At 39.5% G+C, this 25924-nt stretch overlaps 2 protein-coding genes across 2 annotated transcripts; both read left to right on the top strand.

The window, feature by feature from the left end:
• The first annotated feature begins 3259 nt into the window (after positions 1-3259).
• On the top strand, positions 3260-4030 carry LOC107150775 (keratin-associated protein 9-2-like). The gene has a single exon (XM_015495895.2). It carries the CDS (start codon positions 3298-3300, stop codon positions 3772-3774), a length of 477 nt encoding a protein of 158 aa, XP_015351381.1. The 5' UTR covers positions 3260-3297; the 3' UTR covers positions 3775-4030.
• A 14641-nt stretch (positions 4031-18671) lies between these two features.
• Positions 18672-19743, top strand: LOC107150603 (keratin-associated protein 9-2-like). Its single transcript, XM_015495741.2, has one exon. It carries the CDS (start codon positions 18708-18710, stop codon positions 19155-19157), a length of 450 nt encoding a protein of 149 aa, XP_015351227.1. The 5' UTR covers positions 18672-18707; the 3' UTR covers positions 19158-19743.
• Positions 19744-25924: the final 6181 nt, after the last annotated feature.

The raw sequence follows: 25924 nt of genomic DNA, 5'->3' as shown, positions 1-25924 counted from the left end.
ACTAATCCATGCGTTCTCGTAGCATTGTTTATGAGAGCAAAAGCTTGATTTTAAGTTCCACTTTGCTTATGGAAGAGACTGTTCTTAATGAAAGAAATACAGTGTGTGGAAGTTACGGAGCATCATTTTGTTTCAAAGGAAACAAAAGCTCTTTGAACTAGTCTTGAAATGTTTTAAAAAGTTAAAATTAATTTAATTTTTTTTAAAAAATGAAGTGACCTTACTTTATATCCTCCCTATTCCCAGGCAGGCACCAACTTTCCATTTAGATTATTGGAATACCTGAGTGTTAAAAACCTGACTGTTTTTACATGGATTATTTATGGGAGAGGGGAGAAGGGAAATAAAGAAAATGTTCAATTGTGCTGTTTTCTTGTTATTCACATTTGATTTCATTGCATTTTGGTAACAGAAAAAGCCTTTCATTATTCCTGCTGTTGTGATTTTCTCTGTAGCCTGATATATTTTGTAAATATTCTGAGGGTCTATGATAATTATGGAAACTCAATTTGTTAGGCATAAGGTGGTATATAAATATCCACTGCATCGATATTGATAATATCCTTGTTTATTTTTCTTCTTAACATGACCAGTTTTTTGCAATAGTGTGTTAGGGTTTCTGCTATGATTGTGGTTTTCCCATTTTCTCCTGTGTTGAAAAGTCCAGGTGGGGGGCATTGCGGGTGTGTGTTTGATTTCTCACATTTAGTTTGAATATAGTTCAAGTGCTTATAACAGGAAAGTTCCTAGGCAGACATGGTGAAGATTTGGGCCTACTGTTTCTTCTATTAGGTGCAGGGTCCACAAACTTATTTCTTTCTACAAAGCTTTTTTCAAATACTCTTCACACCTCTGACCAATAAGGACCTCCTTCAAGGGTTTATCAATGAAAGGAAACTAACATCTTCTCTTTTCTGATCAAATCAACCACAATTAGTCACCAGCAAATAATATGAACACTGTTCATGTTTCTGGCACGGCCCTTCCCTAGAGGAATCTGTTCTTTGATGTCATGGAATTGGCCTCTCGGTACAATTTCATTCATTTTAGCAGAATTGGGTATTAAGAATCACCCTTGTAAAACACATCAGGTTGAGCCATATTTCCTGGGCTCCCCATCTATTATGGTTTAGGCATGACGTATCAGCTAAAAAATACTGTGTGAGACAATATAGGACAGTTTGGAGGTGATATGGTTAGGTTATGAGAGTCTTGATCTAACCAGTGCATTAATCCCCGATAGGGATGAACAGGTGGTAACAGTAGGCAGATAGAGAGTGAATGGAGGAGGAAGTTCCCAGATGTGCCCTTGGTGCATTCATTTTGTCCTTGTTAAGCAAAGCGCCTCCCACCCATGTCCCCTTCCTGCTGCCATGTTCCCAGTTGGTTTCCCCCACCATGCACTTCTGCCATGATGCTCTGCCTCATCTCAGGCATGAAGAATGTAGCTAGCTGTCTATGCACTGACCCCTCTGAAACCGTGAGCCCCAAATAAACTTTTCCTCCTCTGAAAATCCATGTCAGGTTTTTTGGTCATAGCAGCACAAACGCTAACTAAAACACGATCTTTGAGGCAATTTAGTTTCCTGACATGAATATTGTAAGAGTAAGATAAATTTGTACACTGTCTTGAGAATTAAGGCAACCTTGCAATGGGCGTATACATTTTTGATCCCATCATATTCTCTGGGTCAAAAGGAAATAAAACAAATCCTGGTGTCCTGTGAGATTAAGACAAACAAGCTAAAGGAAAATCAAACACAGAGTTTACATGGAAAGGAGGGAAATGGCAGGAAGAAGAAAATGAGAAGGAAGGACACACTATTCAAAGGGAACCTGGGTGTTAGGTTGGTTCCCAGGTAGAAGAACCTAGATCTTCTGATGAAAAGCTGAATCATGAAGAGACCCAGTGCCAGGGCTCATATAGCTGTAGGGGAAAATTAAGGGGTTCTAACTGTGGTCACCTCCTGCCTGCACGGGCCGTGAGAATGGGGTCCTCATGGTGGAATGGGCTGACTGAGAAATAAAAGCTGGGAAAAATAGAATGGTGGAGAAAAAAACCACAGAACACAGTAGTTTCAAAATAAGGGGCAGGACGGGCAAGCTGATCAGACAGATCAAGCTTCCAGACAAAATGGCCCTGTGCCTGCTTTATTTATATTGGGAAACATCAAAGAGATTCTATAGAATGTTCTTCCCCAAAAGGTTAAAGGTGGGCTGCTCAGTTCCTAATGGTTTACGCCCGTCTCTGGAGCTACTACGAGGAACCTTCCTAGTAGAGCCAAAGAAAAGTTCACGTGCATTGGGCAATCTATTTCCGTGGGAGACTCACAGAAAGTTCCCAATGCCAGGCCTATTTCTCCCTGGCCATGCTGAGAAGATCCTCATGTATTTCACAGATGGTTTCCCACAGTTACCTTCTTAAGAGATGCACAGGTGTTTTGCATGAGTTAACCACTCAACGTTTCCTACAGGATGTATTTGGAATTTTAAACTTTTCCATAAGGGAATGGATGGGTGAATTACTAGTTAGGTCTTACTTCATGTAGTTATGTGCTTCAAGGGCCACAGCATAAAGCTGATTACTGTTCAAAACCTGCTAACATTCATTTTATATACTTACCCAGGTTACATTATCATTTAGAGCAAGAGGATAAATCTTTGATACTAGTTTCTACATTAAAGATAGTATCTGCAGTCTCCCTAAACTTGGTTTTTACTCATCTCTGTGACTCATCAACACCACCTTCTCTACAGAACTGCTTCTCAAAGTTGCACCCAGGGAAAACAGATGGAGAATGGAAATGGTTCTGACCTCTCACCAAACTAAGCTGGAACTGTTAGGTGACCAAATACTACATTTGGTTTTAAAACTGAGGCTTAGGGCTGGGAGTGTAGCTTCGTGGTACAGTGCTTACCTAGCACGTGTGATTCCCAGCACTGCAAAATCATTTATTAATTAAAATATATAAATAAATAAAGTGAGAATTAGTGTTTAACTGATGCAGAAAATGATGACCAATTTCTCATTTCAGGAAAATAGTTTTGACTGGCTATTTACCCATTAGAAAAGCAAACATCACTTACTCAAATAAAATTCATTATACTTAAGGAACACCTTCCTCTTTGGAGCATTTCCCAATAGATTAGTATAATTGGCATAAACAATAACAAAGACAAGTTCTGCTCATTGGTTCCAAGTTTGGGGTACCATGTATAAAAGGTGCAAAAGCAAAGAAAACATCAGATTCTAGGAAACTCTCCTGTGAACAGGATCCACCCTCCACACCTGCCACCATGAGTGACTGCTGCTGCTCCCCTTGCTGCCAGCCCACCTGCTGCCAGCCCACCTGCTACAGGACCACCTGCTGCAGGACCACCTGCTGGAAACCAGCCTGTGTGACCTGCTCCTGCACACCCTGCTGCCAGCCCAGCTGCTGTGGCTCCAGCTGTGGCTCCAGCTGCTGCCAGCCATGCTGCCAAACCACCTGCTGCAGGACCACCTTCAAGCCCACCTGTGTGACCAGCTGCTGCCGCACACCCTGCTGCCAGCCCTGCTGCTGTGTGTCCAGCTGCTGCCAGCCTTGCTGCCAGCCCAGCTGCTGTGGGTCTAGCGGCTGTGGGTCCAGTGGCTGTGGGTCCAGCTGCTGCCAGCCAGTTTGCTCTGGACCCGTGTACTGCACAAGGAGATGCTACCACCCCACCTGTGTCTGCCTGCCTGGTTGCCTAGGCCAGGGCTACGGATCCAGCTGCTGCCAGTCTTGCAGTTGTTGATCAATTTATCACAGACCCTGCTTGCCTGCCCCACTTTGCATTATCAGATCTGCCATATACCATAATATGGCAAACCCACTCCCCTTTCTCTACTAGTAATACCCATACTGTCATCAAACCGTCATCATCTTGCTAACAGATTCTGAGCTTCCTCAGCAAGTACAGTCTTATCTACTTTTGATATTCTCTTCATTTAGTTTGCTGCTTGTCAATGTCATCTCTTCTTGATCTGGATCCATGGTCTCAGTCTTTACAAAGTGATTATTGACTTTTTTTTTTAANATTGTGCTGCTATGAACATCGATGTGATTATTGACTTTTTAAGCTAAGAAAAAATTTTAAATTATAAAGAAAACCCTCAGAACTAACTTTCTCATTAGGTCTTTGTGATGATACATACCAATCATTTTGTTTTGATGACTCATTTTGCAATGCTTTCATGACAACTCTGTTTTGTCATGTTAGTTGACAATTGGCTTCTTAATAAAATCTTCATTGTTTTACTTCCTATATTTTGTTTTGTTTCTGTGATTGTTTTGCATTTCACGTGTGTTACCTTATCTAAGTCACACAATGGTCCCAAACTTGGGCAGAACCAAGATGAGTAAAATGACTTGGCAAAATGTCATATACCTAAAGCTGGACAGAATCAGGTCCAGGATCCGGGCTTTCTGATTCCAGTTCTGGTGCAGTCATATGTACAGCTTAGTATAAGCAGAAATGACACTGGGGACTGAGCACTAGGAAGATGTGAAATTTAAGTTGTTCCCTGACAATGAAAACACCATTTTCTTGCATTTGCAGATCACTTTCTATTAACTAATCTCTTCTCAAATTCATTCCCTACAGTATGGCAACCAGTATCCACATCTTACAAGCAACAGCTGGTTTTAAGTACCCTAGTAAATCTAGTAAATGATGTGAATCTTTTATTGCTTTGGGCTCTGTGCAGCCTCTGGTGAACTCCTTTAACTAATTTTGATTACATACTGTGTTCCTGTCACTGTCCTGGGACTCTGATGTGAGAAGCTCACTTAGAATTAGTTTACTGATGTCATGAAAATGGAATTCTTGTAAGTCCTCATTCTTCTGCTCACCTATGGGAGTAAGTCATGACTGTGAAACACTGGACACATTTCATTTGCACTCAGACTTTGAGAGACCATTTGTTTCCAGGTAAAAACATTTTAAAGGAAATTAAGTAATGGGGACAAATCTGGGGACTCAAGGTAAAAGTGTAGTAGGCATATCAGCCTTTGAGTTTTCACAAAAAAAAAGCTCCCTGAGCTTGGGGAGGGAAGGACCAATCAACGGAGGGAAATGAAAGCCTGAGTTTCAGGGGTAAGAAAGATTGTGAGGAGAGAGAGAAAGGAAAAGGTACTATTAGGAGCCTCATAGGTTTGAGAGCCCTGATAAAAGAGGAAACACCAGACTTTGTAAGAGAGAAAATGAAAAACAGGGAACTGAAGCATTTAGTGATGTGAAGGCTAATACTCCTACAGGAAAGGAAAAATAAGAAAAAGATAGAAACAAGTAAATGACTAGGGCCACATCTTTGAGAAGAGCAGAGTTTCTTCCACACACTTAATAGATCAGGGTACAGCAGTTCTGTGGATTTCTCAGATAGTGCTCTAGGGGGTTCCTGTAGGCAGTGTCCAAACATCTAACCGTAACAGACCTGCATCACAACCCAGAAGTTTGTTCTGTGTGGTTTCTGTTAAAGGAGGCAGATCAGGGAATTTAAAGGACTGAATATAGAAGAGTTTCAGTCACAGACATCTTGCAATCTATCTCATCCGTGGGAAGAGAAGACACAGAGTGCAGCACATCATCCCAGGAAGTTCTGCTCAACACTATCGGCATTTATTTTGGTGCTTTTCCTTATACCAAGTTCACAAACTTGACCTTTCTATGGTGTTCCTTCCCATTAAAAACCTACATGTGCTTAAACAATATCTGCAATAAAGTTTTAGTAAATTGCATAACCTTTGAATGTGGTTTTGCATTCATTGTTTCTGATTCCTTCAACCTCATTTTAAAAAGGCAAATATTATTGACTTTACCTTCAGTCTTGTGAAAAACACCAGACACAGACCCCAACTTGTAACCCACCTCACTTATGCCATTGCTTTCGTGAGGACCCAGAAGCAAATTTTATATTTTACTTTGGCTAATTTATGTCAAAAAATATCTATTGAGTTTATGATGTTTTAAATTATATTTTGAATAACTCAGTTGTCCTATCTCCTACATGTCTTGTGTCCAGAAACTAACTATAAAATTCAGTGACAGATTTCTCCAGAAAGTTGCACTGATCATTATTACTTTTGTTCACCAGATGACAGTCTTGACATTACCAGCTTGTCAAGTATTCCCCCACTTTCTTTTTCTTTTCTATATATTTTTTAGTTGTAGATGGACATGATAATTTTATTTTATTTATATATTTTTATGTGGTGCTGAGGATCAAACCAGGTGCCTCACACATGCAAGACAAGTGCTCTACTGTTATGCTCGGATTCGGGACCCTCAAAAAACCACCAGAGACCCAAGATCGATGTAAGCAGCAAAGAGGTGTTTATTGCGAGCTAGCTCGGTCCTCCGCGCGCATACACAGCAACTGGTGACGCTGAGAGGCCCCGAGCCCAGGGTTTGCAGCAGTTTTACGCATTTTTTGGAGAAGGCAGGGACTTCACATACATCATAGCATCTCTTAGCAAATCATCACACACCGCAGGAAAATCAAATAACAACTCTAAAACATGATTAGCACATTCACTGGCGGGAACAAGCTGGCTAGGGGTGATTGGTCAGTACAAAAGGGGTATTCATTTGAACTGATTGGTTTAAGCCAAGAGGGGTGTACGTGCTGAACTACATGGTTTCCCAACATGTTATCAACCACCACAAACTACTGGGAGGGTAATCTGGCATCCCAGGTATTTCCCTGTCTCATGCTGATTGGTGGCTTCTAGGGGGTTGCTATGGATCCCCACCTAGCCTGACTGAGTCTGGGACACCTGGCGCAGCAGATCTCTCCTGTTATTTGTAGATAAACAACTTAGCAGGGTGGGAACGTGCCTAGGAGTACTCTGTGGGTTTTTCCAAGGACAAAGGTGATGTCCCTTCCTTGGACAGGCTTTGCTCTGAGGTAGAGGCTGGTTTTTCACTACCACTGAGCCACAACCCCAGCCCTACTACTCTCTTTTTCACAATTCTCCCTCAGAGAGTTGAGCAGTTAAATTTTTTCCTGTGATTTGAACTGAATGTAAAGCAAAACCTAAAATATACTGTGGGAAATGCCTGGGTTAATTGCAGATAATTTTCCTTATTTTTTCAACTCTTTTCAAAGTAGAGAAAATACAGGGTTTTTTGTTTTTGTTTTTGTTTAAATCAGGAGAATTGGTCCTTGGAATTCTCCCCTCAACATGGATTCTGAAAAGAGCCCTTTGGGATTTGGTTATACATTTTCAGAGGGTAGGTATATTTGACTCCAAACTCAAACTCTGTAACTGCCTAGATAGTTTAACTTCTGGAAACATAAGAGAGCCCTTAGAAAGGCATGATGGAAAGTCACATCAAGGTCAAGTTCAGGCATAGGATTAAAAAAAGGGTATTTGTTTCCTATTACTGCTGTAACAAATGACCACAGTAAAATTTGGCATCCTAAACAACATAAATTTATTATCTTAAAGTCCTGGAAGTCAAAATCCAACATGAGTCTCACTTGGCTCAAATTCAAGTGTGGGCAGGAATGTATGTCTTCTCTAGGTACACAGGGAAAATTCATGCCCTTGCCACTTCTAACTTAGAAACTGAACTGCTCCCATTCCTTGGCAAATGACCCTGTATTATTTTGATTTCTGTTTCCATCACCATATCACTCACTCTTCCTATTTCCCTCTTTTCCTAATAAGGACTCTTACATTTACATTGGGTGTGCCCATACAGTTCATAACAACCATTCCCTTTAAGATACTTACTCTCCTTTGGGTATAAACCGAGGAGTGGGATAACTGGGTCAAATAGTGGTTCCATTTCTATTTTTTTTGGTAATTTTATTTATTTATTGGTATGTGGTGCTGAGGATCGAACCCAGTACCTCACAAGTGTCAGGCAAGCACCCTACCACTGAGCCACAACCCAGCCCCTATTTCTATTTTTTTTTTTTTTTCAGGAAACTCTATACTGCTTTCCAGAGTGGTTGCAGCAATTTGCAGTCCTAGCAACAATGTGTGAGTGTACTATTTTCCCTACATCCTCGCCAACATTTATTGTTACTTGTATTCTTGATAAATGCCATTCTGACTGGAGATAAAATCTCAGTGTAGTTTTCATTTTCATTTGCTAATGGCTAGACATGTTGAACATTTTTTCATGTATTTGTTGTCTGTTCTATTTCTTTTTTTGAAAAGTATCCATTTAGTTCCTTTTCCCATTTATTGATTGGGTTATTTGAGGGGAGGGTTGGTGTTAAGTTTTTTGAGTTCTTTGTCTATCCTGAATATTAATGCCCTATTACACAATGGGTATTACTCAGTCATAAAGAAGAATGACTTCATGACATTTGCTGGTAAATGGCTGGATCTGGAGATTATCATGCTGTGTGAAATAAGCCAATCCCCAAAAACCAAAGGTTGAATGTTTTCTCTGATATGTGAAAGTTAACCCGCAATAAGGCGGGGAGAGGGGGATAAAAAAAATGATACTTAATCTCATCTGCAAAGCCCCCAGACTTTCAGAGGACACATTCACAGGAGATGAGGACCTGCACATCATAGAGGGATCATTATTCTGCTTACAAGAACTTTGGCATATTCAGAACTAACCTATTTGGAAATTTCAAGAGGAAATTCATAAATGGAAAGTATGCTTAGTTCTACAAAATGAGCATTTTTATAAAGATTCCCAGACATGAAGAACATTCTGAAATTAAAGAAATTAAAACATTTAAGGGTTCTAAGACTATTTATGGAGGTTCATTTTCTTTGTTTTCTGGTTCAGTATCTTCTCATAGCTCAGCTCAGGCTATTGGAGTGTTTTACGTGTAGATTTCCAGCTTTGACTAACCTCATCACTTCCTGATATAACTTCTCTGAAGGCTTAAAAATCAAAATCCCTCCAACATGCACCACAGAAAACTGGGTCCATCTGGAAGCTGTTTTTTTTGTTGTTGTTGTTGTTTCATTTGAGAGACACTTTTTATTTCCTTCCAACACTTAAACTTCCTGGATGTAGAGGCAGTGGCTGGCTGGCTTGATTTCCACATTTCATATTTCTTTCACATCATAAAATAGCTGTTATTCAATTCTTTCTTAAAAAGATTTAAAAAATCATAAAAACAACCAAATGGAGTGTTTGGTGTAAATAAAAAAGTAAATCATAGCCAGGTGCAGTGGTGCATGCCTGTAATCCCAGCAGCTAGGGAGGCTGAGGCAAGAGGATTGTGAGTTCAAAGCCAGCCTCAGCAAAAGCAAGGCACTAAGCAACTCAGTGAGACCGTGAATTGCTTAAATACAATACAAAATAGGGCTGGGGATGTGGCTCAGTAGTCAAGAGTCCCTGAGTTCAATCCTCTGTGCCCTCCCCACAAAAACAAAAAGTAAATCAGAAGCTAGATAGAGTTAAGGAAAGAACTACTGACTTGGAATACCAAAATTAAGGATTTTATAATGAAAATAAAAACACCTGAGAAAATGAATGGTAATGAAAGCACTGTGCATCAAAATGTAAAGGATACCGCAAACATGGCATGTTGAGGGAACCCTATAGCCTCTAAATATTTGCATTAGAAAAAAATTAAATGAAAATTAATTAACATAGCATTTCCTCTTATAAAGCTAGGGGGAAAAAATGAGTAACAAAGAAAAAATAAAAGCCCTAAACACAAAGAGTAAAGAGAGGTGTAAATGAGAATGGAAATAAATGAACTAGAAAATATAAAGTGAAAAAAAGTCACAAAATCAAAAGTTGGCACCTCGAAAAATCTTTATCAAAAATATAAATTTCTGATAACACTGATCAGGAAAAAAAACTAGTTTAAATATTATTGTGAATTTATGATTTTCCAGAAAATGTTCAATAAACACAGCTCTAAACATGAAATTGGGTCACCGTTACACATGTATTAAAATATAGTCCAGATGGATTAAAGTCTTGAAACTGACTCAAAAACTTCAAAATTCTTAGGAAAAAAAAAGTATAGATAAATAACTTTTAAACCTTGAGATAGAAACAACTTCATCACCAAGAAAATAAAGTCAGTTATCTCTAGTAGAAATTATTGCTAAACTTGATTATGTTAACATATAAAATTTAGGTTAATTAAAAGACACTAATAAAAATAAAAACAAATTACAAATTGTGGAATAGTTTTAGTAATACACATATCAGCACAGGATTGCTATTAAGGGGGAAAAAAAAAGTCCTACAAATCAGTTTCTTAGAAAATACATAAAACCCAATAGAAAAATAGCAAGTGAAAACCCCAACCTATTAGAAATTCCATATTGAGATAAGTATATATGGCAAATAAACCAATGAAAACATATACAACGTGGTTAGTATACAGGAAAATGCAAATCAAGAGTTGTTAAAGCTATAAGTTTAATAAGGGATAAAATAAGATACGCATCTGTCAGCTTCCCTGCAGTCTGAGCTCTGCATTGCTATAATATACCTTTGAAGGAAAATCACTAATTCCTGTTTAACATATTAGGTCTTGTGTTTCACTATTCATCCTCTTATTGGCACAAAATGATCACTTGATAAATATAGTTGGTTCTCCACATCCGTCTTCAGTTGCCATCCATGGATTCAAAAATGCTCAGAAAAGAATGCAACTCTACTGAACACATCTTTTTCTTGTGATTATTCCCTAAATAATATAGTAGAACAACTATTTACACAGTATTTACATTCTGTTAGATACTGGGGATGCTGAGGGTAGCTCAGCATTAGAACACTTGCCTAACATGTGTGAGGCCTGGGTTCTATGCCCAACATTGCAAAAACAAAACAAAAATACATTCTATCAGATATTCTATCTAAAGATGACTTAAAATATATGGGAGGATATGCATAGGCAATATGCAATTATGCTAGTTTTTTATAAAGGAACTGAGCATCCAAAGACTTTGGTATCCTTGAGGGGCTTTGGAACCAATCCTTCACAGATACAGAGGGATGAATGCATTTGCAAAAATGAATGAATGAATAATTAACCTGTGAGAAGTCATACAGCAAGAAACTCCAAGCTTATGCTATCTATCCCAGGGTACACTTCAGTTTGTGTGAAGGATTACAAATGAGTTAGGGTACATAATTGGGACAGAGGTATTTTCCTAAAAGGGTTGGTTTGTCCTGGGTTGTTCTTAAGATGTTCTCCTTTCAGTTCTCTGTTCCCTTCCTTTTCACTTGCCTAATTTCCTGTCTGCTCAAAAAGAGCAGTAGTTAAATTCTAGAGGAGATACTATTAGGTGGTTCACTACAGAGATTCAATTGATAACTGTGGGAAGACATTCTCGCACATGATTGGGCACCTCCCTGATTGGGTGTGAGGCGTTCTGGCTAAACTGTGTCAGAACTAATCCCAACCCTTTCTAGGTGTGAGAGCCCATCCGTGTGGGGGTGTGACGGACCATTGACCCTGAGACCAATCACTGACCCTGACCTTGGAATGCTGTCCCCCTCAAACTTCATTGGATGGAATTTTCCCCTGAATTTCTTGTTCCCCAATAAAAGGCCACTCTCTGGCGTGCCCTGCCTCTCTCTCTCCTGTTAGTCTTGTGTAACCTCGCTGCCCCACCGGGTGGCTCGAGGGAGGAGCCAGAGGGGAGGGGGTGGCTCGAGGCAGGAGCCAGAGGGGAGGGCCGTCTCAGACCTGGTCAAAGAAAAAGGGAAATTGAGTTTTGTGTGTTTATTTAGATCTCACTAGTTAACTTCTATGCTTTGAACCTCTAGTATGAAGCTAGCGTGCTGGTCGCGCGGTTGAGATAACAACCCTAAAATCTTTGAAATTTTAATTTTTTAAATCAATTAATTGGAAAGCTACAAAGACTATATGAAATTATGATGAAAGATCTGAGAAAGAAAGGATGTTAAAGGAGGTGAGTTTGGCTTTTGGTGCCTTTTTTCTCCCTAGTTTTAGTTTACCTACAACAGTGAGGTCAGAAAGGGAGTTACTCATGTGAAAAGAGTTGTTGGCAGCAAAGTTAGAGGCTGGTCTTTTCAATTGGTGCCAGAACAATAGGAAATCCATCTGGGTCAGTGGATAAAAGTTAACCCTTATCTCATATTAGCTGCAAACCAATGCCAGGGATACTGTACATGAAAATGTAAGTGGTGTAGCAATAGCATTTTTAGGATGTGTTATAGGCAATACCTATATCATCTTAGGATAGCCATCAGTGCATTTAACAAGAAACAGCACCATTAATGTCAGGGAAAAATGTAGGAGGGCTCAGGGTAGATGAAATTTAAGTAAGAAAATAATCTTTAATATACCAAAATATAATAGGTTACTCTGAGGTTATAGATTAACACCTGAAGGAAGCGAGACACTCACCTGGCACTCACGAGACACTCACCTAACTCTAGCTGAGTGATCTTTATTATTGGATGTGTAGGGTCTCTTCTGGTGGAGACAATTGTCCTTGAGTATCTCATGTTTCTGCAGTTCTTTAGAATAGTGTTGGTTGCTGGGAGCCATTAGCCAAGTAGGTATGACAATTTCCTTGCCAGCGTACCCCATGTTGCTTAGTGGAAGGACTCGTGGAAATAGGACATTTTGCAGTGACATTGCATGTAGGTGACCTTGCTCAAGGACCAGGGCGGATTAGGGTGTTCCAGGTTTAGGATAAACGGGTTTAGGGCATTCCAGGTTTAAGATTATTCCTGCTGGGAATAGGGCGTATCCTGCTGCCTGAGTTCCCCTTGAGTTCTCACGGGATTCAGACAGTATTTTTTGGGAGACAGAAGCCCAGTGGAAGTGGATTTGGGCAGAGAACGTGGATTTCCCCAGAACGTGATTGTAGACGGCTGGTATGAGTTTGGGAATAAAGAGTTGCTGTTTGAATCTACAAGCTGTGTGGTGGCTCGTGATTGTGTGCCCAGCCAGACTGCAGCATTTGTGCCCAGCCAGACTGTGGCAGTTGGTTCCATGAAAAATTTTTTTTAAAAAATCAGTAAGCCATGGCAATGCTATTCTAGAAAAATGGAGAGTAGAATTTGTAACTGATATCACAAATAATAATGGGACATAGTCTTATATTCCACAATAGTAAAAGAAACCAAGATTCCAAGAGATAAAGTGTAAAAAGCTGAGATGTTTCCTTAATAAAGCTATAAGCTATTTTTTTTTTTAAAAAAAAAAAGCACATTTAACCATATTAAAAAAAAACTTCATACCAAAATTTTTAATTGCCCTCAAGTTAGTAATTTCCTTGGGGGAAAAATGTATTAAAACTGGCATGAGAAATAGAAAAATCTAAACATTTTTATACAAACACAAGAAATTTAATTAATGATGATAAATGCTAATCCTCTCCTTTTGCTGCCTCCTCATAAACAGACATATTTCACAAAGGCACCACCATTTCCACCAGTGCATTTTACTAAACATAAAAGTTTCAAGGAAGAAAGGATAAAATTCCCCTAGACACTCTACAAAGAGAAAATAATGTCCAATTTGTTTTAAGAGTCTAATATAATTTGAGGAAAAGACTCATGCAAGACACAGAGATGCAAAATTCCTAAACAAAATATGAACAAAAATAATCCTAGATATTCAAAGATCAATACAACAAAACCAAGTAGGTTTGTTTTCTATCAGTAATGCAAATCAACTGAAATTTATTCAATGTAATTGGACACCTTAACAAAAGGAAATAAGCATTTCCTAGGGACAACTTTGAACACACCTTGCGTGATTTAAAACAAAATACTTACAAGACTAGGATTAGGAGGGATTCTTCTGATACAAATATCTATAAAAATAGAGTGCATGAGTAAACTCAGCTGGTAAGGACTTGCAAAAATTTTCTCCTCCACGAAAACATTGAGAAAACTGGCAAAAATGATATAAAGCAATTTTTTATTTATTTGTTTATTTTTTATTAATTTTTTCAATTTATATATGATAGCAGAACGCATTACAATTCATAATACACATATAGAGCACAATTTTTAATATCTCTGGTTGTATACACCAATTCATATCTTCATACATGTACTTTAGATAATGATGACCATCACATTCCACCATTATTTCTAACCCCCTGCCCCCTCCCTTTCCCTCCCACCCCTCTGCCTTATCTAGAGTTTATCTATTCCTCCCAGGCTCCCCCTGACTACTCCACTATGAGTCAGCCTCCTTATATCAGAAAAAACATTCAGCACTTGTTTTGGGGGGATTGGCTAACTTCACTTAGCATTATCTTCTCCAACGCCATCCATTTGCCTGCAAATACCATGATTTTATTCTCTTTTATTGCTGAGTGATATTCCATTGTGTATAAATGCCACATTTTTTTATCCATTCATCTACTGAAGGGCATCTAGGTTGATTCCATAGTTTAGCTATTGTGAATTGTGCTGCTGTAAACATTGAAGTGGCTGTGACCCTGTAGTATGCTGTTTTTAAGTCCTTTGGGTATAGACTGAGGAGAGGGATAGCTGGGTCAAATGGAGGTTCCATTCCCAGTTTTCCAAGGAATCTCCATACTGTTTTCCATATTGGCTGCACCAATTTGCAGTCCCACCAGCAATGTATGAGTATACTTTTTTCCCCACATCCTAGCTAACACTTACCTTTGTTTGTCTTCATAATAGCTGCCATTCTGACTGGAGTGAGATGATATCTTAGAGCAGTTTTGATTTGCATTTCTCTAATTGCTAGAGATGATGAACATTTTTTCATATATTTTGTTGATTGATTGTATATCCTCTTCTGAGAAGTGTCTGTTCAAGTCCTTGGCCCATTTATTGATTGGGTCATTTGTTATTTTTGTTTATCTTTTAGAGTTCTTTATATAACCTAGAGATTAGTGCTCTATCTGATGTGTAAGGGGTAAAGATTTGCTCCCAAGGTGTAGACTCTATTCACCTCACAGATTGTTTCTTTTGCTGAGAAGAAACTTTTTAGTTTGAATCCATCCCATATATTGATTCTTGATTTTAATTCTTGTGCTATAGAAGTCTTACTAAGGAAGCTGGGGTCTAATCCCACATGATGAAGATAAGGGCCTATTTTTTCTTATGTTAGATACAGGGTCTCTGGTTTTATTCCTAGGTCCTTGATCCATTTTGAGTTGAGTTTTGTGCATTGTGAGAGATAGGGGCTTAATTTCATTTTGTTGCATATGGACTTCCAGTTTCCCCAGCACCATAGTAGATTTTTTCTTTCTTTCTTTCTTTTATTTTTTTGTAATCAGGATTGAACCCAGAGGTAATATACCAATAAACCACGTCCCCAGCCCATTTTACTTTTTATTTTGAGGCAGTGTCTCACTAAGTTTCTTAGGGCCTAATCTTCCTTAATAAGTTGAAGAAGCTATATTTTCTCCAATGTAGGTTTTTGGCATCTTGTCTAATATAAGATAACTATAATTTCAGTCCCTTGCAGGCTGTGGTAGTCTGCTGGTCAGAAGGGGTGGTCCTGTTACCAAAGCTGGGCTCCTGCGGTATCTGCAGGAGGTAGGATGCACCGGGGCCTACTGTGAGCCTGGGTCTCATGCAGGCCAGTGTGGGTGGATCTGGGCCACTAAAGTGCCACAGTCTGGCTGGGCACAAAATCACCAGCTACTCAAGCAGGAACAGACTTTATTTTCAAAACTCCCGCGAATGCCACGCACACGGCCTTCCCCAGGGACACACCACACCAACAGCAAATCCCTCCTCCGGAAATCCCTCCTACTGCACTTCCCCAACCAATGGGAACTCTCCCGGAGTCCCTGTGAGAGCTCCAAAGTAGCAGGCGGAGTTGGACAGCAGGGGTCTAATATCCAATCAAATGCAGATCTTAACATAATCATTATCATCTCAATGGCTTGCTAGCGTCACCTTTCAACCAAAAATGCCATGCCTCGTTCCTACTTGGCTATGGCTCTTAGCACTAAAGTACTCTGGAATTAACCAAAGGTTTGAAATACTCTGGGAAGCAATTATGCAGGAAAAAAATGTCTGCACCTTTGTAAGAACAGTGACTTTGTGACGTTTTAACTTGCCCTATTTTCATTCCCATCTCACCCAGCATACAGCTCCCTTGAAAACCAACAGCCTATCATCATGGCAAGAACTGGCAGTCTAACAGCCACCCAAAGGGACAAAACAGGGCTAAGTCCATTCGTAGAGAAGTGTCATTATTTGATCTGTCTGGTGGTTTTTCCAGAATATATTTTTGCAAGGCTATCTTTATTTTAGCTAATTTAGAGCTTGCTAAGTATGAAAATCTGGGATAGCAAACGCATCCAGACCCATAGACCCTGGCTATGGTTTAACAGCATATCTTCTCAAGGATGGTGGATAGAGATTAGGGAAAGAGTAAGATAACTAAAACCTTAAGAAGAAAAACTGAAGGTTGAGGTGTCCGCAGGGACTTTGATGACATACCCCTGGGAATCTAGGAGGCTGTGCACAGGTGGCAAGGGATTGCATGCTCAAGTTAGATCTGAGGAAACTCTGAGCTCTCACCTCTGGCTGATGTGAAGCTCTGGAGAGCAAGTAGGAAGTAAAAGCTAAGGCAGAGACGTCAGCTGTCTGGCTGAGTGTTGGAAGCATACCCCAACAGGGGCTCGAGGCTCCTCAGCAAGGACTGGAACATGTGTTCATTTGAGATGTTGAAGGAAATCTCTGTCAAATTATTACCTGGCCAAGAAGAAATTTCAGTGACTACAAATGATAAAGATTATCAACTTAACAGAATTTGTTAAGAATAATCACAAAGAAACAGCAACAACCAACAAACCCTAGGGAAGAATCTGATTGCCACATGTTCTGCATAATACTATTTTACATGTTCAATTTTATATAATATTATTTTACGTTTTATATGACCCCCACACAAGGGAACATTAGAGTTTCAGTTAAACACAGAATTCACGCATCAGAATCCTGCCATGGCAAGGGGCAGAGCGGAACATGCCTGTAATCCCAGCAACTCTGGAGGCTGAGGAAAGAGGATCTCAAGTTCAAGGCCAGCCTCAACAACTTAGCAAGACCCTAAGCAACTTAGTCAGACCCTGGCTCAAAATAGAAAGTAAAATGGGCTGGGGATGTGGTTTCTTGGTAAATTACCTCTGGGTTCAATCCTGAGTACAAAAAAGAAAAAATCTACTATGGCACTTTCTCCCTCAGAAAAAAAAAAGAAACTGCATAAAATTAATTAATGCTGTATTTTAGATGTAAGTATAAAAGGTAAAACAGTAAAGCTTTTAGAAGAGAAGTTTCATGATATTGAGCTACTGAAAGAGCTGTTAAGCAAAACATTTAATGTGCCAAATTAAGGAAAAATTGATTAATCGTATCATTAAAATATTAAATATTAAAAGTAGTAACTTCTAATTATCCAAAGACAGCATTAAAAGAGTGAAAAGGGAAGATAATACAGAATGGGATAAAATATGTTAAATATATAAATAATCAACATACATAGATATTTATCTATCACCCATATACAATTTCTATACATAACTATCTCTCTGCATATACACTAAAAATACATATGTATATAGATATGTGCTACATATCCAAAGCACATGTCCAGAATCCATGAAATTAATAAGAAACTGACAACCAAGAAAAACATGGTGAAAAGACTTGAACAAGCACTCAGGAAACAGGAAAAAGAAGTAACAAATGTTTACTATACATTAGTCATCAAAGAAATGTAAATTTAAAACATGAGTACATTCCAGTAAAATTCAGAAGGCTCACATCATCAAGGGTCAGCAGGAGATGCTACTGATAGTGCCATATTGAAATATTGTTATACTAATGTTATCTACCATCTAAATATTGGGGACACACTTTCTCTGTGGCAGGACAATCTCATGGGAATCTCATTCCCATGGGAAAGGAAAAATGTTTAAGAAATCATGGCAGAGAAGTCAACACATTTGTTAAAATGTATGAGTTTACGGATTAAAAATATCTGGAGACTCATCACATGGAACCAGTTTCTCTCAGTGTATAAAGGCAAGGATGTGTATATTGGGGTATCTCACCTGAGCTCACTGAGCAGGCCAGAAAAATCAAGATGAGCAGGTATGTACTGATGCTTTCTGAATCCCTGTGCAGGGAATCTGCCACTATCTTCTTGCTAAGGTGCTGATTTGCATATGAAAAAATTGTGCCCATCGCTTTCTACTCAAATCTCTCTGATGGAAATTCCATATACACGTTGCCATAGAGCAGATTGTCATAGATTAGGACCCTTGTGGTAGCCTTGAGTCAGACTTGCTTGGGTGATCAGTCTTGGACCCTACAAGATGGCAACACAGAAAAAAGACGTCAGAATCCTAAATCCTCATGGCACTTCCCAATCAACATGGAGCTAAAGGAAGCAGACCCAAGAGGAACAGCTAATCCGACCCTCCTCAAGACAGTGGGAAGATCACCTGACCAGATGATATGACATAAGTGGAAATTATGCTGATGATGAATCCTGCCTTTTTCATTTCTGGAAAACATTCATAAATAGCATTCCCAATTAGGAAAAAGATTAAAACTAATTTTCATGAAGTTCAAAACACAAAGAGAATAACTTCCTTAACAATTCACCAGGGACCAAAATAACAACAAGAAAACACAAGGAAAAGTTCTTCTTATTGGTCCCAACATTGGGAATCTAGGGTATAAAAGCCTCAAGAAAACAGACTTTTTCATATCAGAAAAACTCACCTGTGAACAGGATCCCATCTTCCATACCTGCCATCATGAGTGACTGTTGCTGCTCCCCTTGCTGCCAGCCCACCTGCTGCCAGCCCACCAGCTGCAGGACCACCTGCTGCAGGACCACCTGCTGGAAACCAGCCTGTGTGACCTGCTCCTGCACACCCTGCTGCCAGCCCAGCTGCTGTGGCTCCAGCTGTGGCTCCAGCTGCTGCCAGCCCTGCTGCCAAACCACCTGCTGCAGGACCACCTTCAAGCCCACCTGTGTGACCAGCTGCTGCCGCACACCCTGCTGCCAGCCCTGCTGCTGTGGGTCTAGTGGCTGTGGGTCCAACTCCTGCTGTGAGTCCAGTGGCTGTGGGTCCAGCTGCTGCCAGCCAGTTTGCTCTGGACCCGTGTACTGCACAAGGAGATGCTACCACCCCACCTGTGTCTGCCTGCCTGGTTGCCTAGGCCAGGGCTACGGATCCAGCTGCTGCCAGCCTTGCTGCTAATGCTCAAGTCCCCAAAGGACCAACATCTGCACAAACAAACTTCTGTCAACTGAATTACCTCCTTAGGCAAAAATCTACTTCACAAGCCCAGCATGTTGTCACCAAAATGCCTGTTACTTCCCTGCTTGTGTAAGCCCTGTGAATCAGTTTGAGGATGTACAGACTACTTTGTCCTGATTTATGTCTGGGGCATCAAGCAGCATCTTCCTGTATCTCAATTTCAGACTTATGTTCTTGCCTTTGACTCTTACATCAAGATCTTCACTCTCTTCTCTCTATGTAACAAATACTCACAGCTCTCCACATAGGTTTCTCTGGCTGATCAGTGATCTACGTGATCATGTTTTCTTTCTCAATGTACTCATGTTTCTTGTGTACTCATGTTTCTTTCAGATTTTTGTTTCCATAATCTTCCTAGAAGCAGGAATTCTTACTTAAATGGCTTTTAATAAATTCTGCACCATTCTCACCCCATGTTGTGCTGTGTTTTCTTGGACAGCATTCCTTATATGACATGTACGAACACATGTACCAAGGGCATCATCCATCCTGAGCCTCAAAACAGCCCCCCATAAATTAGCATCTCCCTTTTTCAGAGGAGAACATTTCATTGTGTGATGCTGTGTGCTTAATAATGAGCAAGATCCAATTCTGGGCCTTTTCTTCCTGCTCCAGTGTATTTACACTGACATCTCAGGTAAGTAGAAATGGCATCAGGACTTAACTGGAGCAAACTGAGTCCTTGACTTGATGTAACTGAGGAAGGAGTAATCCCTTGTATATACATATAGCATTTCTGCTTACAATGTTCTTCCCAAATTAGTTTCCCACACCTCAGTGAGCACCAGCTACTTGCTGTGGCAGCTGGGGTTGCATTTAATGACTTTCTTGAATGCAGGGATCCTTTGAGGCCCTAGCCTCTTACCAGCCACTGGAGGGATTCATCTACCTCAAAAAAGGCTTTGAGAATCTCTTGTGTCCTCCTGAGAGTCTCATCTAAAGGAATTTGTTCCTTAGTATCATGTGAATCAAATCCTTACATGGCCGTGATCTGCTGAGTAGATACTTTGAGCAATGTAACCTAGATCTTCCTGCCTGATGGGTCTGAAACTGTAGTTACTATGTCATTGTCTAGCCCTGGCTGCTGTTATTACCCATTTGTGGTCATTATTGTGCATGGATATTCTAGGGAATAATCCAGTGTTATGTGTTGAATATGATCACATAGAATTTCTATTCAAATCATACTACTGAAGATGCAATTACCTAAGATAAGTTCATACCAAAATAGTTTGGATCCTAATCTAATGGGTTGGTATCTATTTAAGAAAGGATATTTAGCGACATATACACATAGAAGGATGACAATGTAAGACACCTGGAGAAGACCTCTTTCCACAAGTGAAAGAGAGAGCTCTAGAACAGATCCATAAGATGGAAGTGAGTCAAATCCGGTACAATAGGCCTATGATCATAACAACATCGCATGATTTTCAGAAATGTCACATTGGAACATTTAATCACATTTGCTGAAAAAAGTAGACTGATCATAACATTATCTAAATTTGTAAAGAAAAAAAAATTTTTTCTATAAGCAGCAGCATATTTTCAACATAAAACAACTCTGATGATTTTAAAAGCCTCATTGCTGTTCCTGAAGCAGTCCTATTTGACCCACTGTGTAATATGCCAATCAGCAAAACGAGTTGCTTTCAAAACATAAAGAGATATTTGAGTCAGCCAAGCAAAGGATGGGAGAGTGAGTCTCTACTCTGTATCCAAGCATAAGGCTTTAGAAATATTTATGAGACAAAGAATCAGGGTTGTTTATAGAGTGGGAATGGGTAATCAGAAGGCAGCAAAAGTGAAGTGATCTGTAATCTTAATATTGAGGCTCTTCACAGGATACATATTCAGAAAAATGTGGGTTAACATAAGCTCAGAGTGAGTTGTGGGACCTCTGATCAGGGACGCCACCTATTAGCCATTGATCAGACTCTTCCCCAGGCCCAAGTGGAGTATCAATGGTTTCAACCACATTGAGATACACAAATGCTACATCCAAGTCCCTGGAAAACCACTTTTCCATTATGGCTCACACAACAGAGGTGTTGTCTACAGCAAAGCTATTGACAATATATTGGTTGCAATATATTACTATATTGCTTAGCTTGTGACCTCTAAAACTGGTGATTTATTTATTTACTTGTGTGTGTGTATGTGTATGTGTGTGTGTATATTTGTTATAGGGGATTGGAACTAAAGGACACTTCCACTGAACCATATCCCCAACACCTAACCCTTTTTAAAATATTTTATTTTGAGAGAGTGTCTTACTCAGTTGCTTAGAGCCTAAGTTGCTGAGGCTGGCTTTGAACTTGTAATCCTCCTACCTCAGCTTCCCTAGCTGCTAGGATAATAGGTATGTGCCCCTGAACCTTGCAAAAATGGGAATTTTTAAGTCCCCCAAAGCAAGTAACTAAAGATGACACAAAGCAAGTTACATATAAAGGGTTTTACCAGACTCATGAAACTCTATTCTAATAAAAAAAAGAAAATCTACAGAAAACCAAGGAGCATCATAAATAATGGTAAAATATTGAGAGATCTCTCTCCTATGTTAAGATTATACAAAGATATCCATTTTATTCACAGTTGTATTAAAGCGTTGACCAGTGGACCAAAGCTAGAGAAAAAAAAAAAAGGAGATAGAAATAGTATGCTGAAACTAACAAAAGAAGTATTGTTGGCCATAACATAACCATGCATTGAATATTGCCCCTTCCCAAAAAATCTGCAATAAACTTTTAAAAATAACCAGGGATTTCACATACATGCAAACATGCAAAAATGGGTTATTTTTTATATTTCAGAGGCAGTAAAACTTTAAATTTTAAAATTTGATATATAGGGTACATAAAAATAAAACATATGAGAACAAATTTGTTGAAAAATTGATAAGTCCACCACAAAGGGAGAAATAAAGATTTGTGCATGGGAATTCTATGACCAATTCTATACTTTTTTGTATATCCACCAGAGAAATTTATACACATGATCACAGGCTCTGTACAAAAGCCCATATAGTAGCAATAATTTGAATAGTCACAACCTGCAAACAAGTTACTTGTTTTCCTCTAGGAAAACAAAAATGAAATGAGTCAGCTTCAGTCTGTGAGAGATAGTGTAGCATGAAGAATGAACACAGCAGATAAACGTACAGATGAGCCTCCACTCTTAACCTCAATAGAGAACAACCAATCACTCATTTTGTTTACATAAAAGGGAAAAAGTCAAAACTGACTTAGAAGTTTACACATCAAGAATGATCAGCTCCCACTGGGATTGAGTGAGAGGATATGTTAAAAAAAAAAAAAGAGTGATATGTTAAAAGAAAGAAAAGAAGTCAAGAAAATAACAGAATGAGAGGAGAGGAGAAAGAAAGAGAGACAGACAGAAGGAAAGACTGAGAAAAATCCCTGACAAAGATCAGTGACTATGCTGGTACCAAGTTAGGACTAGAGTCACCTGCTCATCCTGGCTTGCCTGGGTCTGCAGGGCTTCTGTGGCGGAAAGTCCCACAGGCTCATCCTGGATAAAACAGGACCGATAGTCACCCACACATTCATCCATAACCGGATCATCTCCTGCACTGCTTCTGTTTCTACCCTGAGGTTCTGGTCTGTTCTGCTGGGCAAAACCACATGCCAAACACCCTCTTCCAATATGGCTTGGACACACAGATGGAAGAGCTGGTACAGAGACAGATGCATCTAGGAGCCTTGAGCCAGAATCCTCTGTGTAAACACTTGCTCTTCCTCCCTGTGAATACAGCAGCATTGAGCTCCTCCCACAGACACTTCCTAATCTGAATACAGAAGAAGGAACTGTTCTAGAAGAACACCATTCAGTGCCTCCCAGGGCAGCAGGAACCGCCACATGACCAAAAGGATGCTCAGAGCACCAAGGATGCTAATGAGGTGACTGTCTTCCTTTCATCTGGAAACAGTTCCTGTGAGTTAAGCCCTCTTAAGAAACAGATTAAACGTTTACTTTCTGAACGCTTTTATCACTTAAAGAATAACTTCTTCCTTCACAAACACAAACTGAATATCGATATAACATGAACAACCACAAAGAAAAGGCTGCTGATGGTTCCAAATGTTGGAGGCCAGATAGACAAGAGAGCCTGGTTGTAAGGAGTTGTCGTATGCTGCAAAAATTGCCTGTGAACAGGATCCCCCTTTCACACCTGCTGCCATGACCCATTTCCTGCTGCTCCCTTTGCTGCCAGGCTACCTGCTGCAGGACCATCTGCTGGAGATTAGCCTGTGTGACCAGCTGCTGCGGCACACCCTGCCCTGCACCCAGCTGCTGCAGCATGCCCTGATGCCAGCCTAACTGCTGTATGTCCAGTTGCCACCAGCCTTCTGGTGGCTGATCGAATTCCACAAAGCCCCATCATCCTCCCACAACACTGGCATTCTATTTTGTGGACAATTTCACTTTCTAGACTACCCTGACAGCCAGCATGCTGTCACTGAAATTTCTGTTGCTACTCTACTCATTGAAAATCCTGAGTCAGCTTGATGGAGTGCAAAGGACTTCATCCTGGTTTTTCTTCTTTCCTATGTCCTGGGATCATGTGCATCTTCATGATTTCCTCATTCTGGAGTTTTGGTCTTGGCTTGGACTCTTAAGATCATCAGTCTCAGACATGCACCCACCATATGACCCAGCTATACCATCCCTCAGTATTCATCCTACGGAATTAAAGTTATCATACTACATGCATATCCATGTTTATAGCAGAACAATTTACAATAACCAAACTATAGAACCAGCCTAGGTGCCCATCAATGGATGAATGCATTAAAAAAATGTGATATATATGCACAATGGAGTTGTATTCAGTCATAAAGAAGAATTAAATTGTCATTTGCAGGAAAATGAATGGAATTAGAGACCATTGCATTATGCTAAGCAAAATAAGCCAAACTCAGAAGGTCAAGGGTCATATGTTTTCTCTCATATGAAAGCTAGAAAGGGAAAAGAAAAAGTGGGGGAGGGGCAGGAGTCTCATAAAAATAAAGGGGAAATCAGTAGAGAAAAGGTAGGAGAAGATGGGGGTCAGGGAGGGAGGGGGAAGTGCTATGGAGTAATATTGATCAAATTTTATTGTTATATTTTGTGCATATTCAAATATGTAACAAAACTTCCCCAATTATGTACAATTAATGCACCAATTAAAACCATGGAAAATTTTTAAATAGAAAATAAAAATTTTCAACCTCTTTATTTTTTTTAACCATTCTAATAAATATAATTTTATTATAAATAGAAATGACTGCTGCAAAGGCATAAGGTTTTCCAGAAAAAAATTACCAATGATAATGGAACATTAGAAACAAGAAATTGATCCACCATTACTGTTGACAATTTTTTTTTGTTAATTTTTTGTAGAGCTTGTTTTAGAGAAGGAGTCAAATAAAGGGTGGAGGCAGGATCCTGTTGGGGATTAATTAGTACCAGCTGATGAAAGACATGGTCAAAGCCTGTTCCAGGCAGTAAGCTACTGCCTTCCCCCGTCAACATGTATGGAAGGATCCCTGTTTACTGACATTGGCTCCACGTTTGGCACCAGCTCCACCCATGTCCTGGTTTTCGTAAAAAAAGCAAGCACCAATAATATAGTTGGTTACCAGTGATGAGTTCAGCTCCCTCACATGTACAACGTTAGAGAAGCATGCCCAGGCAAGCATATAATGCAGGATTTATTTTAACAGGGGTAACATAGACTTCTCCCTGCAGGGAGAAGGGAGCCATAGCTGGTATCCCAGTATCCCTTCAATCTCTTTCTTTATGTATCTTACAAACACAGCCTTAGAATTTTCTCATAATTTTTGCAACTGATTAGTAATCTCAATAATCCTGTTTTGCTTTCTAATATACTCATGTTTCTGGTGTCCTGCTTTGTTCTATTCATGATCACTTAGAATTATATCATGAGTCACGAGGATTCATTTATGTTTCTTAATGAATTCTGACACAATTTATTTCACATTGTGTTTTGTTTCATTGTACAGTAGTTCCTGATAGATTTAAATGTATATTACAGACTATATTATCCATTCTGAGTATCATACCAGCCCCCACAAATTATTTTCTCCATTTTTCAGATAAACATAGTTCATTGTGTACAGTCATGTAGTAAATAATAGATAGACTCAGGTGCAGGATTGGGTCTTCTTTATTGGCCTGAAGACACTTACAATGACATCTCAAGACAAGTAGAATCATTAGCCTTTGGTTATCAGGCCATCATGCCATGGTTGCTGCCATAGCTCTTTTGTGGCTATTCCCAGGGCACACTGTGGGATACTCCAGTGAATCCCCTAAATTCCAGGAATAATCCTCCCAACGCTCTATTTCTTCATTACAATTGTACTTCATCAAAGAGTAACTCCTGACTTTGCCATTTTCTCTGTTGACATGAGGAGTCCAACATGACCAGGAAACAGTTGTCACTTTAGAGTATATCCTCTGATAGACTATCCCTTACTTAGGCACAAAGCTCTTAACTGAGTGGAACTCAAAGCCATGGGAATGGGGGCACAAATTGCCAAGTATATTGTCGAGATAGTTAAAAATGAGAAAAAAGACTCACTTCTACTTCCACCCATCAATCTCTGAACCCATGTATACTACTACTGAGGATATATATATATATATATATATATATATATATATATATATATATATATATA

This window comes from Marmota marmota, unplaced genomic scaffold (assembly GCF_001458135.2).
Source record: "Marmota marmota marmota unplaced genomic scaffold, marMar, whole genome shotgun sequence".
Classification (NCBI taxonomy): domain Eukaryota; kingdom Metazoa; phylum Chordata; class Mammalia; order Rodentia; family Sciuridae; genus Marmota; species Marmota marmota.
This window is presented reverse-complemented; position numbering and strand designations above follow the sequence as displayed.